Here is an 18,670-nt window from a genome sequence, read left to right on the forward strand (position 1 = left end):
TCTTCCTTCCCTTCCTGAAAGCTTATCAACTCTTGGCTCTCCTACATGCTGATTGATCCTTCCATCACTGTTTGTCCCCCCAGCTGAGGCCCACTAAGCTGAGGCCTAATGAGGATGATGGCGCTCCCTACCAGGCTGGCCAGCCCCCTGCTGAGTGCCTGACATAAGTGCTTGACATCTGTGCCCTCATAAGCTGACCTCGCTGGGTGGCCCCTGTCCTGTTAACACGGCTTCCTCCTCACAGCCCTGATGCCCTCCAGCTTCTTGCTGGGCACAGTGTCCTGCCTGGAACCCAGGCCCTTGGGGCTCTCCATCCCCTGCCACCTTCCATGAGCCCCCCTCCCCTGGGGACAGCCCCTTCTTTCTGTTCCCCCAACCTCTGAACAAAGGCTTCCTTCGAACCCACTAAACCTCTCTGAGCTGAGACCCTGCCACTGCCATCTCTCCCCAGAATGTCCCCCTGTGGGTATTAATATCCACCTAATTAAGCGCAAGGTCACTGTCCCTTTGGGTCCTGGCAATCAGAAGGCTGAGCCTGCCTCAGGTGAATCTCCTGTGCTGCTGTCTTTGTCTCTGTGTCCTTGGCACCTCGATTTTCGAGTGTGGACTGTGGAGTCAGCCGGCTTGAGTGTGAGTCCTGCTGGACCACTCACTAGCCCTCGGACACTGAGAAAATTGTTAACTATCTCTTAGCCTCACATTTTCTCATCTATAAAGGGGGTATAATAATATCTCCTCCACAGCGTTATTGTGAGAATGAAATGAGACAATGCAGAAAATGTGCCTACCATGGCCTGGCACCTAATGAGTATCAGTCCATATGAGCTATCGGTGTCGATGTTACCGTTGCTGCTGCTCTGCGTCTGAACGGGTCCAAGCTCTGGAGTAAGATGCTGTGGAATTTGTGCAAAAGCTGTGGGTTGTGTTCAAATTCCTTAGATGCTCTTTACTTCCTTGCCCACCATATGTGAGTGATGGTACCAAATGCTTCATAGACGCAGAAAGATCTCAGAAGTATTTTAAAGCCTACCTTTTTCAGTGGGCATAGCCTTGGCAATGAACCAGCCACCATGGTAGGAGAGGGGGCGTCTGCTTGAGGAAATAAATGCCCACAGGCATGCTCACAGTGGAGACGCTCCTCGCGCTTTGGATGTATGCTCATGCACACACACACACACACACACACACACACACAAATCTGCAGCCGCACAGGCACCATTGCCTGAGCATTCTTTCCTTCTCACTTTTAGCAGGGAACAGATGGTCACAAGATAGTCATCATTTTCCTTCTTCAAAATGCAAACTGGGCTTTGTATAAAGCTAGTTAATTTATAGACTCCATCAGATCCCAAGTTCTTATGAACAACATGGGTAGTAAGTGGTGAGAGTCACTCACGTCCATGGTCTGGAGTTAGGGACTCGGTTAGAGTCATTTATTACGTCTCCTGCACGAAGGGAGAAAGGGAAGCATCAACGCTGGAGGACTCCAGGCATCTGATACATTTTGATATGTCAGAACACTGGACCTTAACTTAAGTATTATTACCAGGGAAACTAAGCTGTGTGGAGAGGAAAGATTGTGTTCCACGGGGCAGAGCATGACCTGGAAATTTCAGACCCGTGTGTTACAGCGGATTTGCGAGGACCGTTTTGTGAAGGCAGCGAGCAGAGCCGATGGTGGCAGTTAATTTTATACAAGGCTGTGCTGGCGCTGTGACATTCCCGGGAATTATCTTGGGTTAGCACCATCACAACCTTGCCTCCAAGTGCTGTCAGCTCCAGGCGGAGAGAGAGCATCTCGTCTCTTCCTTCGTGTATTTGTGAGGTTTCTTTCATTAGCGAGTGCTAATTAGGAAGACTTGTGTTCTCAGGCTAATCACAGGAATGCCATGAGGTAGCAGGAGGAAAAATAGCAGGCCTCTCAGGGCAGAGAAAGGAAAGCGAGAACAGAGCCTGGGAGCCTGTGATGTGTTGCTGCCATGAGAGTGAGGGAGCCAGCATCATTCGGCTGTGTATTTATGTTTGTCTCATCTCCCAAATTTCAGACCATGATAAGCATGTGCAAATGGCCAACTTGAGTCTTGCACACCTGGCCCAGCCTAAGCCTCTTTCTTGGATTCAGAGATTGTCGCGCTCTGAGAACACACTCTTCACACCCAGGCTGGAGGATGCCACAGGAGGCCTGTTGCGTGCGTCCCTGGATGACTTCACCGTGGAAACCAGCAAGGAGACAGGGGTGCGAGGAATTGGCACCAGGTGAGTTTGACACATCTGCTCTCTGGGCCCAAACCGCCAGGGACTTGGTGCTCTGGAGCCATCTGTACCTGAAGAAATGGTTTAGAGGATGTCAGGTCTTTAAGGGAAGTATACATTCATTGGATAACTATCAGCTATTTCCAGAGATTTCCTGAAGGCAAGCTAGGGGTGAAATCTCTGCTAAGTGCTATAGGGCAGACTTCCCATCTCGCTCCTACGTGGCTTCTATGTTTTGGTGGAGAAAGAACTAGGTGATAACACGAAACTGAGGAGGACAAAATACACAAGTTGCAATAGGCCTGTTTGGTCTTATCGCAGCCCAGTTACTGTCCTAAGCACCTGCACACATCAACTAATTTAACTCTCACATCCCTGGGAAGTGCTTCTACTGTTCTCCCAGTTCTGCACGGGAAGAAATGGAAGGTTTGGGATTCAAACGTGTGCTGCTGGCCCTGGAGCCCCTGCTCTTAACCTCCACACTGTGCTACTTTCTCTCTTGATGGGGTGCTTGTAATTTAATTTGCAAGTGAAAATAACGAGCTTATAAATACAACTTTGCATTATCACACGATGATCCATAGATTTCAAAATAGCCTAGAAGTGGGATTACACTTCCACTGCAAGTTCTATAAATAGCACAGGTTCACAGACGACACGTGACCAGTGAGGGCTGCTGAAGGAGCTGTTTTTTGGGTGAGTTATACGTCTGCTTTGATGAGAGGGTACGATGACTCATTTGAACTGTGATATCTATGTATCTTAAAGCAATTCTTAGAAGATCGTTGCCTCAAGTTCTTTTGATGTAAATATGTATCAGCACACACTGCAGACTCAGTCAATAGTGATGAAGCAAAATTGTCTCTTGCTGTGTAACTGCCCCAAAGCACGGTGGCTTGGAACAACAACCATTCTGTTTTTCTCTTTCACAATTTTCTGGGTGAGAAATTCAGCCAGGGCTTATCTGGGTGATTCTTCTGCTTCATGTAGTATGGAGTGGGGTCGTGTGGTGGCACTCAGCAAGTCTGGTCTGGAGGCCCCAAGACAGCATTATTCACATGCCTGGGCCCTTGGTGGGGACGGCTGGGCCGGGAGCTCAGCTGGGCTCCTCCACTCCCTGTGTAGTCTCTGGCCTTCTCCACATGGTGCCTCCAGGCAGGTAGCTAGGCTTCTGTATGGCAGCTCAGGGCTCTAGGGGCACGAGGGGAGGCTGCCAGTCTTCTTAAAGGCTGGGCCTGGAGCTGGCACACCGTCAACATCTGCCATACTCTTAGTCAAAGTCGTCCCAGGTCAGCACAGATTCCATGGCAGCAGAAACAGACTCCACCTCCCAATGTAGGAGGGTCAGAGGATTGGTGACCATCTTTGATCTGTCACTCAAACTTAGAGTACTTTATGATTTAAAAGCCGTGACTGACTCAAGGCCACCTTGAGAATATGTTGACTACAGAATATCCCTCCTGAGGATGGTGGGGCTCCCGTGACCTGCCACTGGGCGTGCACAGTGGGGGCTTTGCGGCACTGCTTGGCGGCCAGCCTTCTCCATAGAAAGCTGAATTGGAGAGCTCAGTAAGCTCTGCTCTAATTTTACTTTACGGTTGCCCAATTTTCACAACCTCACTAACTCACTTCAGGGGTTACTAGTAACCCTCATATAGAAAGGGGAGTCTGGGGTCTCTAGTCGTCTGGAAGGCCCCCAGAAGCACAGCCTGGGACAACGACTCGGGTGCAGGTGGTTTTTGCTGAGGCGATGCCAGGAAGCGTAGTGAGCAGGGAGATGAGACGGGGAAGGAGGGAAAGTCAAAGAAACGGGGGATGCTGTCCTCAAGGTAAGGGTTTTGGGAAATCAGTGCTCAGTTCCAATGAGAGGTGTGTAGAAGGACTTCCAGAGTCGTCCGTCTGAAGGACAGGAGGGTGGACACTCGGGCACCAGCTCCCATCCCCCTGGAGGAAGGTTGTTGGTGGGAGATACTAATTCTCCTATACTTTTGGGGGAGGTGAGGTTAGTGGGGTTGCAGGGCACCCCACATGGACAGGAAGCTCTAGGGCAGAAAGAGGACTGAATTTGAGGCAGGATGTTGTCAGCGTGAGCTGAATCTGGGCTCACATGGAACCACCCACCATCGCGGTGGCCAAGTCTGGGGTGGGCCACGGCCTAACGTCCGCTGGGCTCCATTGATCTCTGTGACGTGGATACGATGTTTGACCTTTCTGCTGGGGCTGGGGCAAAGATGATGCAGCCCAGGATCCCCTTCAGACAGCGTTCTGGAGTGAGCCCGGGTCTTGAAGTCCATGACCAATACCTGCTCAGCTGTCTAGTGCTGTGTGATCTTGAGCAAGCTGTGTAACAGGCCTGTCCCTCAGTTTCCTCATCTGTCCAGTGGTGATAACAGTAATACCCACCCCAATCGGGCTGAGTCTGTGATGGGTGTCCCAATGTTGGTGCCCCCACCCCTAGTCTCTAGGGCAGGAGTATCAACCTTTGTTAGGGGGCTAGAGTGGGTTCAATGTTGAAGGCAGGCACAGACACAGTGTTGCGGCTCCCTTGAGGGTGAGGTTATTATTTCCAGTAAGGGATGGGGGAGGGCTGCCTGGGGGAGGTGACACCAGCAGGCTGTGGGCATGGTGAGAGGGAGGCAGACAGGCAGGAACTCCATGGAAAGGCCCAGTTCATCTTTCTAAAGCAATCAGTTCAGCAGCTGCCGTGTCCCAGCCTTGAACTGGGTGCTGAGGAGTCAGCGGTGAGCAGGACAGGCAAACCCTGCCTCCTGGTGCTCACAGAGGTGACAAGCACAGGGCCTGTGAGGGCAGGAGCACGTTGTGCTGTTGGCCTGGAGCCCAGGGCATGTGACTGGATGGTTGAGAGCCAGGGCAGGAAGGGTGGGAGCGCACGCAGACATTGACACTGAGGAAATGGGGCTGCACCCCCAGTGTCACTCCTGGGCGGTTCTTTACTCAGCACCTCTCAGGACAGGAGTGCCAGTAGGGTGCTAGGCCTGATAGAAATCCCTGCCTCTCCCTCCTCCACTGAGCAGTTGGCCACCGACTGCCCCAGCAAAGGGCTGGCTCCTTGATGCCATTGACTCCATTTACAGCAGCGCCCCCCGCGTCCCCTCCTCCCCTACGTCCCCATGCGTTTATCTGTCTGTCCTGTTAAACAGCGAACTTCCAAAGGACAACTACACGCCCGAGGCCAGCATGTGGCAGCTTTCAGCATATGCCATTTTCTTTTTTAGCTTTTCAAAAGCTTATGTTAATTGTGGTAAAATACATACAACATAAAATTTGCCATTGTAACCATTTTTGGGTGTACAGTTCTGCCGTGTTGAGTGTATTCATGTTGCTGTGCAACCCGTCTCCAGAACTTTTCATCTTGCAAAACTGAAACTATACCCATCAAACAGCTGCTCCCCGTTCCTGGTCCCCGAGTCCCTGATGACCACGCTCCTGTGTCCTGTCTCTGAATCTGCCTACTTTAGGAACCTCATACGAGTGGAATCCTTCAGTGTCTGTCCTTTTGTGACTGCAGTAAATGCCAGTCCTTATCCTCTTTAAACAATAAAGGGTTGCATATGTAGCCCAGATCACGTGGACCGTAGGAACCTGAGACGGAAGGCCTACCTTCTCTCCAAAGGCCCACTCAAATGCCACTTGTCTCCGTCACCTTTCTTGGCCCCTCCCGGACTGCTGGGGTACCTCCTTCCTTGAACCCTGGAGCGCTCTGCCTACGCCTCTCCTTTGGTCAGCTGTGCATGGCACAAATGGCACCCTCCCACCCCTCAAAATCCCACAGTGGGCTGGAAGCTCCCAGAAGGCGGGGCCCACCTCTGCCCCACCTTCACCCTCAGAGCCTTGCCAGCCCGGGACCTGACACTTAGTGGGTTCTCAGTCAACTTGGGTTGAACTTCTGAAGTGCTCAGTATAAAGTGGAGCCAAGTCAGAGTGCGGCTGCTTCCCCAGTCTCCAAAGAATGGCTCTGTGCTCGCGCCTCGCCTCTGCACCCGCCTTCCCTCCGCCATTGCTCCTGTTCTTCCCTTTCTAGCTCTGGACCCTCGAACAGTGCCAGGCTCCGTACCCAGAGCAACTGGCATCACCGATCCAGGGATACAGCGAGAGTCTCCGTGGGAAGGGGCACGTGCCAGCATCCCCTGCCGTGGTCCTGATGCCTGAAGCAATGGGGTGGATGTGGGCACACTGAGGTTGGGGACAGCCTGGGTAACGAAGGGCAGCTGAACCTGTCGCAATGGTTGGCCACCCTGGAGACCTGGTGCCCACTTTTTCCAGGGCTCTGAGCACCCATGGCTTTGCATCACTTCTTGCTTCTCACTCCCTATTTTGCTCATCCCTAATGTAGCTTATCTTGTGCAGAGCTGACCCTGGGGGTGGGACAGAGTTCTTGCTTAATTGATTATTATCCTAGGGCCTAGAACATTCTTTGTTTATTAGATGACCATTTGAATGCCTGCATGAAAGGTTCTTGTTCTCAGCTTAGGTGGGGGTTCTGGGGCATACCCAGCCCAGCTAAATCAAAAGCAAACAATGAAAAACCAGGACCCACTAAAGGTGTCGATGTTTACACTTTCTGCCTCCTTTTGGTACCGTCACAAGCCTGGGAAATAGGAATATTATTCCTATTTTATGGTTAAGGAAATTGAGGTTTTGAATGGCTACATATTCAGCCCGAAGGAAAGAGAGTGGGAGGTTCCTAGGAGGCCCAGCTGACTCCGGGGTCCCTGTGAAGGCAGAAAGACCCCAAAGCCATTCTTCCTGATCCACTCCTGATGACCAGATCAGCCCTTCATGGGATCTGTCTGCTGGCTGATCAGGCCTGGGGCTGCCTTCTACAGGCCACCATCCATACTCAGAAATGCCAGGACATTTAGGGGACGTCTTATCTCATCTTGTCGCCTTTCCCTGCAGCCCCTGCACTGGCCGGGAGCGGCTGGAGAGCATCTGTTTGATCCAGAAGCCAACGACTTGTGACCCTCTCTCTGGGCCATCTGTTCAGAGCACGTGCACAGGTGGGGCCAGGCTGTGGGCCGGATGTCGGGTAAAGGAAACCTTACATGTGATGCTGCTTTAAATCTTTTGCCACCACTTCATTTTGTTTCCCTGATAGTGTTCACAATCCTTTGGGTTTTAAAGTTATTTTCAAAACTCCTTATGGTCAGGAAGAGTGCATACAGTGCACCCTCAGCTTGGGCTGGGCATGTGGATCTGAAATATTTCAGCGCTGGTGGGGGTTCCCAGTGCTCTGGTCCAGCATGAGGAATGCCTGCTGTGCAGAAGTGTGATTATGTTACCGGACCAGACGTGGGTCCCTTCTTGGGAGTTAAATCAAACTGCACCAGAAGTAGTTGTTTCCCAAAGCAGATTTTTTCTTTGCAGCATGCAGCAAAGAAAAATGGAGATGGTAGGGAATAATTTCACAAAGCTATGGCCCCCCAAGCACAGGGAGGTGGGTATCTTTATTCGGGGTAAAGGATGAATATTCAAAGGGGAGGTTTCATTGTCGCATGTAGAGGCAGGCGTAAGCTTGCACATGCGTGGTTGGAAATCATGCTTCTACATATATCGCATGATCTAAAAATGGCTGCTTACCCCGTCCCAGAGGAGGGGAAGTTATGATGTTAATGAGCACAGGTTACTTTAGTCCAACTCCCCACCTGTCTGTGCAGGTGTCAGTCTCGTGGTTGCGATCTGGGCCAGTCTGGTCAGTTTCAGAGCATCTGGGTGCTAGGCAGTTGTCGCTTAGAGCGTCTTCCTGGAATAGAGCTGAAACTGCATAAACTCAAGGCCCCAAGGTGTTAAGTAAAGGAACGCCTGCACCTTGCAAGAAGACAAGAGAATTAGGTCAAACACAGAGGTTAGAGTTTAGGCAGGACAGGAGAAGTGGCTTAGGGTCCATGTCTGGTGACAGTTAAAAAAATGCATCACCTACTTTAGTTACAACTCTTCATGCATGCCCAGATATCATCTCCCAGTAACCACCAGAAAACACGGTGGCAGCATTTCCCTCTCCTAATCCTCCAGGCAAGCCCCCAATGGAACAGAAAGACAAAGAGATTCCAGAACTGGAGAAAATATTTACACTTGAGGAGCATTAAGCCTGGGCATTGGGTCTGGAATACCACTGGGTGGCTCTTTACCATCCACTGTCTGCCAGTTCCACCGTGGTCCTGGGGAAAGGAGAAATGTGGAAAGTGTTGGGTAGTGGGTCACCATTTTGGGTTTTCCCATGAGCTCCATGAGCAGCATTGAAGTGCCCCACCCCAGGGCTCCAGCTGACCTGGAACAGCCTCAGGGCTCTGCTGTGGGTCTCCGCCACGACCCAAGCTGGGAGAAGCCCTTCCGGGCATCGGTGCTGGGCTGTGGGGCCAAATCACTCTCTGGTTATTGGAGACCCTAGAGGAGAAGGCTTTGCTGTCTCATCTCTGTGCTCTAATTGTGGTTTTAGTTTTCACTGCCAGCAAGTACCTCTCCGCCCAAATTCTGTCTTGTCCCAAGACCAATGCAGAAAAAAATGGCTATAGCAAGTTGTCAGAAAACAAGCATTGTCGCCTGCACTTGCTGCTGCTCTCATAGCCCGAACGTGACCAGCTCTGACCAGTGAGGCTCATGAGAAGCATGTGTGCATGATCCACCCCCAGGATTGTGCATGCGTGTGTGTGTGTGACATAGTGTTCACCCCTTTTGTATCAGGTCTCAGACAATTTGGGGGAGAAGCACAATGCAGGATGTTGTTTCCCTCCAGGGCCACAGAATAACAGGAGAAAGAGCTTCCCAGCAGAGCCGGACGGAGAAATCGTGCATGTGACCCTGACCCGGGATCCGCGGCGTGGTTTTGGTAAGAGGGCCCGGCAGGTGAGCCCCAGCCTCTCCCTCCGGCGGGGGGGAGGCAGGTGTATGTGTGCTGTCTTCCCGCCGACTTTTCTACTCCCCTTTCCTGCCTCACTTCTCCCAACTTGTCTTTCTCAGTGATCACTTCTGCTTTTTCCTCCCTTTACATGTCCACAAAGAGCAATGGGACTTTGGGGTCCACGTTTTCCTTTTAGACCTGATAAAAGGGGTGCATATCTTGAGAGTGTAAGTACAAGATAGAAAAAGATGTTTTTCCCCTAGTATCATGTAATACCCTTTCCTTAGTATTTTTAGATTCTTGGTGATGGGGAGGAGGAGTCGATATTTTCACTTCTTACTCTTTACTGCATTTGAAGACTTTTAAAAACACATAAAAAAAAGACACTGAGACAAGATACTTGACTAAAAATTAACCCTTTCCTATCTCTGATTATCTGCTAGAGAAAATTCCAGTGCCCATTGATGGGCTGCGTTCCTGGCCTTAACTGTCCTGACTAATGGGGGGCAATCCATTTTTGTCTGTGTGTCATGGAGGAGTAGAAAGAGCTGTTAGAGGATCAGAGGGCCTAGTACAAACATCAGCTCTGCCACATCGTAGCTGTGTGATCTCAAGCAAATAACCTAACCTCTCTGAGCTGTGAAATCATTCCCATCTTATGAAACATCATTGGATTACAGGTTTTGTCATTAATGAGGGAGAAGATGCAGACGAAGTTGACCCTGGCATCTTTATATCTTCTATTATACCTGGGGGACCAGCTGAAAAAGCTAAAAAGATCAAACCAGGTACATCTTTTTGAATTGCCAGAGACACTGCTTTGAGGAACGGCTCTTTCTTATTTCCCTGATGGCATTGTTGAGATGTTTTCTTTTTCCAGGAGGGCAGATACTAGCCTTGAATCGCATCAGCCTGGAGGGCTTCACGTTCGACATGGTTGTTAGAATGATTCAGAATTCTCCTGACAACATAGAGTTAATCATTTCCCAGTCAAAAGGTATGTCCTAACCTGGTTTCAGAAGCTGGAGAGTCTCCCTTATCTTCAGGGGTGCATTTTCACCCCTGGATTAAGTGGTAAGATGGGTAGTGGATTTTTAAGTCCGTGAAGGGCTTTGCATTGCTTTCCTCGTGGTGGTGGCTTCCCGAGAAGCAGTATCGTGGCAAAGATCAGAAAGCTCAGCAATTTCAGGGGCCGGTGGGCTCTCCCGTTGCTTGTCCTGCCGAATGGGTGCAGCCTGCTCTGGTTCTTGATTAGACGTGGCCAATGCAACCGTTGTATTGTTTCTTGTCCACATGTCTTGCATGACACTCTTTGTCATCCAAGTCCTTTTGAAAGTGACCGCTCCAGCATTTCTAATAGCTAGGGCTTAGGTGTGGCAATCAGGTGGGAAGGAGACAAGGCAAGTGTTCTTGAGCTGAACTCGCATAGCAAGCATGCTCTTCTTACTTAAGACAGGGCATGAAAGGTCAACTAAGAGTAAAGCTGTGTTTTTTTTTTAAGAAGCTTTTTTCATCCTTTAGATAAGAGCAACAATCGCCTATATCAGAACATAATATTATTATGCTTATTTGGGGCAGGATTGGGGGGTTGATGGAGATGATGGGGCATGTTAACCTCCCCTTCCCTCCCAGTTACTGGGCACTGCCACTGCTTTTTGACTGGATGATCCTGTGTTTAACAGCAGACTACTGCAATCCAGGCTTGTGGATTTCCTCTTCACGCTCCAGGGTCATTGTACAGTTTCCCCTTATGTATAGAAATGCTTCACGTCACACTAGCTAGCATTTTCTAGATCCTAAATGTGGGCACCCCATTTGCCTTGCCTGCTGAAAACCATGCACTCTTTCACATGTGCACTCCATCGCCAGATGGCTTTCCCATGTGTTGTAGTTGCCCCTGGTCCAGAAGCCGTGGGGAGATGGGAGGTGGCAAAGCCGGGGCCTCAGCCACACACCTTTCATCCTGTGGTTGGAGCTGATTTGGGGGCCTGCCCTAGCACTTTGCAACACCAACCCCTGTGCACTGTCTCTGTTGAGTTTGCCAGCATTGTCACTGTTCTTCCCACAATATTTTAGCTCTTATTGCATTTTCCTCCACACATGGCTCAGGTAGGACAGAAAGGAGCATCCATTTTCATCAGGAAACACAATACAGCTGAGCTGGGATCAATTCAGTGTTGTTCAAGGATGGCCTGTGTGATGGCGGATGTCAAAAATTGGCACCCAAGCTCTGCAAAACTCAAACCACGGTCTCACTTTGGAATTTTAGATGATGGATTTCCCACAATGCCTGTGAATCAGGTGTCCTCTCACAATGCTGCCTCATCACAGTTGGGGTTCCTTACACAGCTGCTCCCGTTGCTGGAGGAAGTCATTTCCACAGTGACGCTGGCTGGATCACAGTGGGCAGAGGCTTGACTGCCATGAATTTCTATCTGGTTAGGCTGCTGTTGGGGCAGGCGATCTGGATTGGAGGTCGGGGACAAGACAGATAACATTCTCATCATGAGCAGCCATCACTGTCTATGATAGGTGGAGTTTTAAGTACCCACGGAAGGTCTCCTAGGTTGCATTTCCATTAGGCAGGACACAAGTTGCACAGCTTGACTTTTTAATTCAATCGTAAGCCAGCCCCATCCTCATCTCTCGTGGAGGCTGTGGGAGAGAAAATGAACAGATACTTACAACATTGCCGGAAGGACAGTGGCAGTAGAATCTGTGAGTGAAATGAATAAGGTCTTACGGAACAGTGGCCTCAACACTCTCTGCTAAATACCTTTAGGTTTGAATAATTCCAAATCTAATTCATTAAATTAAGTTCACACAACATGTGAGTTGGGCACTTACCTGGGTGCTAATGAATCTGTATCAAAAGTAGTAAACCTACTCGTGTGTTTATATTCCCAGATCTAAAGAAAATCTAACTATTATGCCTTCTTCCCATGTACACTTGTCGAGCAGCTAATATTAACACATTAACAGTAAATATATTTATTGAGGCTCTACTCTCTACTAAACTGTAATCTCTTTATCTTTCTCTCTCTCTACCTATATAAAAAATCTCTCTCTGTATGATCTCTAATCCTTACCAACCCTACAAGGTAGTTGATACTATCTCTTTTTTAGATATAAGGAAATTGAGGTCCAGAAATATTAACTACCTTTCCCAAGGCTTTCCCTATTGATCCCTGACCTCATGTTCTTTCCTCTGATCTGTGCCAGCTCAAGGGTCAGACATAGGGTTGATGGGGATCAGTGGCCCAGCCTTCACCCACAGGGAGTCCACAGTCTGGTTAGTGACAGGTACCCCAGAAGGACCTGACATGTTAGTCTTTGGAGCTGTGGTGTTTACAGGCATGCTCAGCAGGGTTTCTGGAAGAGGCTGAGTTTAAGAGCAACACCACGTGCTGGTTGTGGGATTTGGGCAAGATCTCCATCCTTTTGACTCTGCTTTCTCATGTTTGAACTGGGATAAGACCTTCCTGGTGGGTATGTTGAAAAGATGGAAAGATACATATATGTGTGTTTATGTGCATTTGTGTCGCTGTGTGTGTGTGAGAATATGTGTGTTTCTGAGTGTGTGAGTGTATGTGTATCTGAGCATGTGTGTGGTGCCCATCACACGGCAAGAACTTAATAAAGGGGAACTGGCATTATTAACTCATGTAATTGCTCCTGTGTTTTCATAATTGGGTTGTGCAAACTCAATTTCAGTTTCAAAATCACATCCAGAATCTTCCGTTCTTCTGTTCTAAATACGTCATCCTTCAGGAGGGGCTAAGTTCACATCGTCGCCAGCAGCTATAAAAGATCACTGCAACACTGGAGGAAAACAGTGCGCCCCACCGAGAGATGCCACCGAGATGTGAGCCTCTCTGAGCTGTTGACTTCTTCTTGGTGGTTTTTATAGGTGTTTGTGGAAATACCCCAAGCAAGGAGAAGAATAGCACAGCCCGCTCTGGGGGCTTCTCTACAGACAGCCTGACCAATGGGCACCAGGGAGGCTGTTCATCACGCACACCAGACCAGGAGAGAAATACTGAAGAACTAGAAACAGCTCTGGCTCAGAGCTCGATGCCCGGGCGGAGCCCTCAGCTCTCCCCTCTGCCATTAAAGGTAATCCTCCCCTTGGTTCACTTTCTAGAATCTGCAGGAGAGAGAACAGTCCATGGTGCCCAAGAACCCTGGCATCAAAGTCCCTCTTTGCTCTCTCTTTGCCAAGTCAGGTGGATAGAGGGGACTAAACCCCTCTGGCCCTCAGTTTTCTCGTCTGAAACACGGATGTAAAGGCCTGCACTGCAAGGTTGTTGAGAAGAACATCAAGGGGAAAAGGGCAGGCTCCCAGCCACAGGCCTCCGTGTTTGAGCCTCCAGCCTCCTTACCAGCTGATTACAATTATTACTGGTAATAACTGTGGTTGCAGGGCAATGCAGGGACAATCAGGCATCTCATATTCTTGGCGTCTAGTTGGTCCTTGACTGCGACTCAATGGCTTTGCTGTTGACCGAGGAGGAAGAAGACAGAGGCTGGCTTTGGTGTGCAGAGAGCTGTGTGCTTCAGTCCCGGGCTGTCCCCCTCCAGCTGTGTCTCCTTAGACACAGGGTGGAATGGTCTCCTTTTGCTCCTTCAGACCTTTCTTTTTTCTGCCCGGGGACCCTGAAGGCTGATGTTCGTGGACTGTGTCAGCTCTCTGTCTTCTGATTGGCTCTGCCCCCCAGAAGCCCTGTGCCTAGAAAAAACTCCTTGTTTTCCTTTCCTCTCACACGACTACCCCACACACAGCACTTCTGACACCAGATGTGTGGGCTTTCCTCGCCAAGCAATTCTGACACTAGCTGACTCGAGTCGGCGCCAGATCCCACGGGGCAAGGGCTCAGTCCCTCAAGACTGCCCCCACTTCAGATGTCAACTGCAGGTGGTAGGTCCCCAGGTGACACACACTTCTGACTTGGCTACAAATTGAGGTTCCCACACCCCTTCCTTGGGTTTGGTGATTTCCTGGGTCAGCTCACAGACTCCGGAAAACTTGTTATTGCTGGTTCATTACAAAGGATGTTTTAGAGGGTACAAGTGAACAGCCAGATGAAGAGAGCTGTAGGGCGAGGTCTGGAAGGGTCCTGAGCACAGGAGCCTCTGTCCCCGTGGAGCTGGGGTGCACCACCCTCCTGGCACGTAGATGTGTCCACCAACCAGGAAGCTCTCTGAACCTTCTGCTTTTGGGATTTCGTGGAGATTTCATCATGTAGGCAGGAGCGATCGTTAACTCCATCCCCAGAGGACGGGGAAGAGGGCTGAAGTTCCAAGCTTCTAATCATGGCTTCATCTTCCTGGAGACTGGCCCCCATCCCGAAGCTGTCCAGGAGCCCAGCAAAAGTTGTCTCCTTAGAACAAAGAACACTCCTGTTATCCAAGAAATTCCCAGAGATTGAGGAGCTCTGTGTAAGATGCTCCTGGCATTGCTATCACTCAGGAAATTCCAAAAGATTTGGGAGCTCTGTGTCACGCACCATGGTCAAAGACCAAATACTAGAAAAAAATATGCTCCCAGTGCTCTTAGTTCTGAGGAAATGACAAGGGTTTAAGGAGCCGTGTGCCAGGACTGGGGGCAGAGGCCAATATATATATTTTCTATCATTTCACACCTTGGTGGGAGCCTGAAGTTGGGGGACGAGCAGGGACAGACTTGTCGCTCTCTCCCCGTGCTCAGGTTGGCGGTGTCCCTCTCTCGAAGAGCAGAGCCCCTATCAGCTGCTCTTTGCTGTAGGACTGCTCTCTGGGTTGCATCGGCCCCTCCCTCCGCTCACTCCTTAGGCTCAGAGGAGGCAGCCACCCACTGTTCTAGACCTAGGGTACTTGGCTCTCCTCCTTGGTTTCTCTAAATGCTGCCAGCACCCTTGAGATCAGGCCTCGCACGAGCTCTCCTCCACCCCCCAGGTTGATTGTGTGCGCTTTCTCTTTCTTGCTGGGACTCTGGTTCACACAGGCAAGTTACCCAACCTCGCTCGACTTCATTTTTATCTTTTATAATAGAGGTGACCATGCCTGTCCACAGACCTGTGGAGATGCAAGTGCCCAGCACCTGGCTGGCAGTAAGGCTCCATGAATGCTAGTTTCTTTCTAACTGGCCACGGGGCTCAGCTGGATGGTGCATCCCAGGAAGAGCCGGATGAGGGATCAGCAAGAGCATAACGCTAAAAGCAGACATTGATAGAGTAATTAACTGGGTGTCAGGCAGGGTCCTGAGCGCTTGTATGCGTTACATCATGTAAGCTTCATTACGATCCTCTGAGATAATTACTGTCATCAAGCCTTTTCATAGGTGGGGTCCTGAGGCACAGAGAGGAGAAGAACATACCCATGGTCTCTCGGGGAGTAAGTGGCAGAGCTGGGATTCCAACCCAAGGAGTGGGACTCCGCGCAGCAACCTCCACCCCAGGGTGGCCCTTCAGAAGGCCCCCTTTGCAGGAATCAGGGCCCAGATGGCTTTGCGTGGGGGCCTCTGGGGCAGCGCACCTGTGAGCTGGTCTTTGATGGGTAGTTGAGGGGAACAATGGTACTCTAAGGTCACAGCTGACCACGGCACAGGCTGCGGAACCTGTCCAATCCAGGCTCTGCTGGGGCACGTGGCCGCTTTGCGGGCAGGTCACCTTTGGTGGCATAGCCCAGTGTACACTCACACTTGGGACCTCACCCTCAGTGGTTGCTTTACTCTTTGAAATTTAAAATTTGGACAAGACACCTTGCCCGGCCGGTGGGTGCGGAGTGTCTCTGGATAATCGGGGACTTGTCTGTTACTACACCGGTCTCTTTGGAACCTCTTCTGTGGGGTTGATAATTTTTTGGCTCCCTCTAGCCTGTTCATTTTCCTGTGTGTTATTGTATTTTCCAACATGGTGGACCAGGAAGCAGCTAAGCAAAGGCAGATAGGGCCCAACGCTGGGAGTATGGGTGGCCGCATCTTCCGGGCACAGCTCGTTAAAAGTCTCTCCCCCACTAGACAGTGGGTCAGTCTGGGCAGGTCTGTCTTACCACTGCCATCCCCCGCACATGCACTGCGCCTGCCACAGAATAGGTGTTCAACTAACGTTGTCACGTGATTGGATGGATGAATAAACAGATCCTACACGGTTATTGTCATAGTTCACAGCAAAATGCCTGGCACGTGGTAGATAATTCTTCTCTTCTGTCCTGCCCTCAAGCCTTGAACCACTGAAAGTGGAAACCCAGTGCAGCTACTCTTGCTAGGGGTGGTTGAAGGTCTTCCTGAGGTTTTCTTCTTATTAAGAAGCTGCTGTGTGTCTGGTGTCCAGCATGCTATCACTTGGCTGGTGTCATGTATGAAGCTACCGGGAAGTGCCTGGATGACTTCACGTCTCATGATGATATTTGCATCTTGAGTGGAAACAGGAGGGGACCTCCATTTATTGAGCCCTGTTGTGTGCTGGGCATCATTCACAGCCACGGTTAGAAGGAGATCTCTCATTCTAGTTCTGTGGATTGGGAAACTGAGGCTGGAGAGACCAGAAGACTGGTCCAGGGTCACACAGGGAGGAGCTGATAAAGCTGGGAATGAATCTGCTGTTGGCCCAGCCCTCAAAGTAATGTGCCTTGTGGTGTGCAATGCTCCCAGCTCCTGAGAGCAGCTGAGAGCTATGAGGAGCCGTCTGCTAAGGCATAGTGGGTACCTTTATGCCTTCCTTACTTTTGTTTGTTTGTTTGGGGCAGGGTGCTGGTTCTTCTTGTCCTCCATCACCTTCAGAAACCAATGCCAGTGAAATCTACTTTGTGGAACTGATTAAAGAAGACGGGACTCTTGGATTCAGCGTGACTGTAAGAGTTGTTAGGAGAGCTTGGAAAGTAAACAGTTGAAAAGACGTTCACTGGAGCCTTGGTGGGCATGCCACTCATATGGTGACAGCCTCTTGATAATGTGCTCCCTGGGTGCAAGCAGCACGTGGGAAGTGGGTGAACCAGGAAAAGCAGTGGGGGCCTGCATGGGAGATGGGAGTCCAAAGACAAATTGGGAGACACAGGGCAAATGTGGGACGAGCAGGAAGTGCAAGCAGTGGGGGTTGGGGATTGGGTGATGGGTCCTGACTCTGCGGTTCCCAGGGACAACAGGGAGAGGGCAGCAGGGCTGCAGGGACAGAGGCTGAAGGGGAGTGGAGCAGTCCATGGTCATCTCGAGCACGGTCACCATGGAATCTGGTGCTCATGCCTCCAAGGCCAGGACAAGGTCAGGCTGGCAAGACCTCCGTTCAGGATGAACACTTTGCATTTGGTTTTGAGCTCTATCTGGCAGACCCTGGAGGAAGGAGGAAAAACCCTGTACAAGAACGATATAATCCTACCGATGTAAAAAATCTGTAGTTTTGTGTGTATACATGCATGAAGAAATTAGAAGTCAGAAGATAGAGATCTTTATCTAGTGACCTGTAGGGATGTTCACAATCTATTATTAAGAGGAAAAAAAAAAAATAGGAAGGAAGTGGCAGAATATTGTGTAGTTTAATTCTACTTTTGTAGCCACAAATCAACACATGAGCATACAGGACATGCCAGGCAGCAGCCTTTGGGCCTGTGGCCGGATCCACCAATGCTGGTCACTGCTTGTGGAGAGACGGTGTGGTGCGTTGCTGTGACTCTGCCTTCTGAGCACCTGCCACGGGCACATGCTGGGGTTTGAGAAGGCACAGCTCCCCTGCCCAGCTCGTTTTGTTAATACTTCTCCTGAGCACCGAACCTTCCTGCTCAGGGGATAATATGGCCCAAACAGAGAAGTGGATATATGAGATGGTGTCACATGGAGATGGATGGAGTGGCAGGCGGGTGGGAGTGGCCTTCCCAGGACGGGGCAGACGGGCGGTGACTTTTTCACTGTGTTTTCCAGGGCGGCGTTAACACAAGCGTGCTCTATGGAGGTATCTACGTGAAATCCATCGTTCCTGGAGGCCCGGCTGCCAAGGAAGGGCAGATCCTGCGGGGTGAGGCATGGCGTCCCCCTGGGGACTCTGTGCTCTGTGGTGTGACGAGCCCTGGCCTGGGAGGTGCAGCCTGAGACCTCGGACAAATGCTTGTTCTCCAGGTCCTGGTTTCCTCACCTGGAGAAGGGTGATTTGACCCGGCCCGCCCCCTTGATAGGTTAACATGGGGATCACAGGTTTGTCGTGGCGCACTGGGAAGCATAAGGTGATTTAGAAATATGAGAGTTTCAGTAAGCTTGTTGCTGTTTGGCCTTTGTGGGAGAAAGTCGTGCTTCCCGTGGAGGACAGAGCACACGTCGGTGGCCGCCACTAGTATGTGGGGGCGACACCGCCAGCCTCCTCTCTGCCCTTCCTCATGTCTACTGCTCAGAAGGAAGGGGGTTATTTTTACTCTTTTCCAGAACAGCCAGAATGGAGCTACAAAGGGCACCTAAGATCTTATCTCCGTTTCTCCTAGTATTCCAGTGTCCCTGGCATCAACCAGGTCTCCTGGACCTTTGTGAAATAACGAAATCCTGGAGATATAAATATTATTCCTGAGCGACTTGAAAAAACGGTTTCACAGGCAAACAGG

The 18,670-nt window shown here is 50.4% G+C and overlaps 1 protein-coding gene across 1 annotated transcript in view; it reads left to right on the top strand.

Moving 5' to 3' along the window:
- The window catches only part of FRMPD2 (FERM and PDZ domain containing 2), a 122,263-nt gene that overhangs the window by 83,055 nt on the left and 20,538 nt on the right, over positions 1–18,670 (top strand). The window contains exons 16-23 of the mRNA XM_070265282.1: positions 2,046–2,256; positions 7,174–7,274; positions 9,008–9,100; positions 9,793–9,900; positions 9,993–10,109; positions 13,023–13,228; positions 16,838–16,942; positions 18,003–18,096. Coding sequence (XP_070121383.1) covers positions 2,046–2,256; positions 7,174–7,274; positions 9,008–9,100; positions 9,793–9,900; positions 9,993–10,109; positions 13,023–13,228; positions 16,838–16,942; positions 18,003–18,096 — 1,035 coding nt within the window. The remainder of the gene's footprint in view (positions 1–2,045; positions 2,257–7,173; positions 7,275–9,007; positions 9,101–9,792; positions 9,901–9,992; positions 10,110–13,022; positions 13,229–16,837; positions 16,943–18,002; positions 18,097–18,670) is intronic.

The sequence above is a fragment of the Equus caballus genome, chromosome 1, assembly GCF_041296265.1.
Source record: "Equus caballus isolate H_3958 breed thoroughbred chromosome 1, TB-T2T, whole genome shotgun sequence".
Lineage (NCBI taxonomy): Eukaryota > Metazoa > Chordata > Mammalia > Perissodactyla > Equidae > Equus > Equus caballus.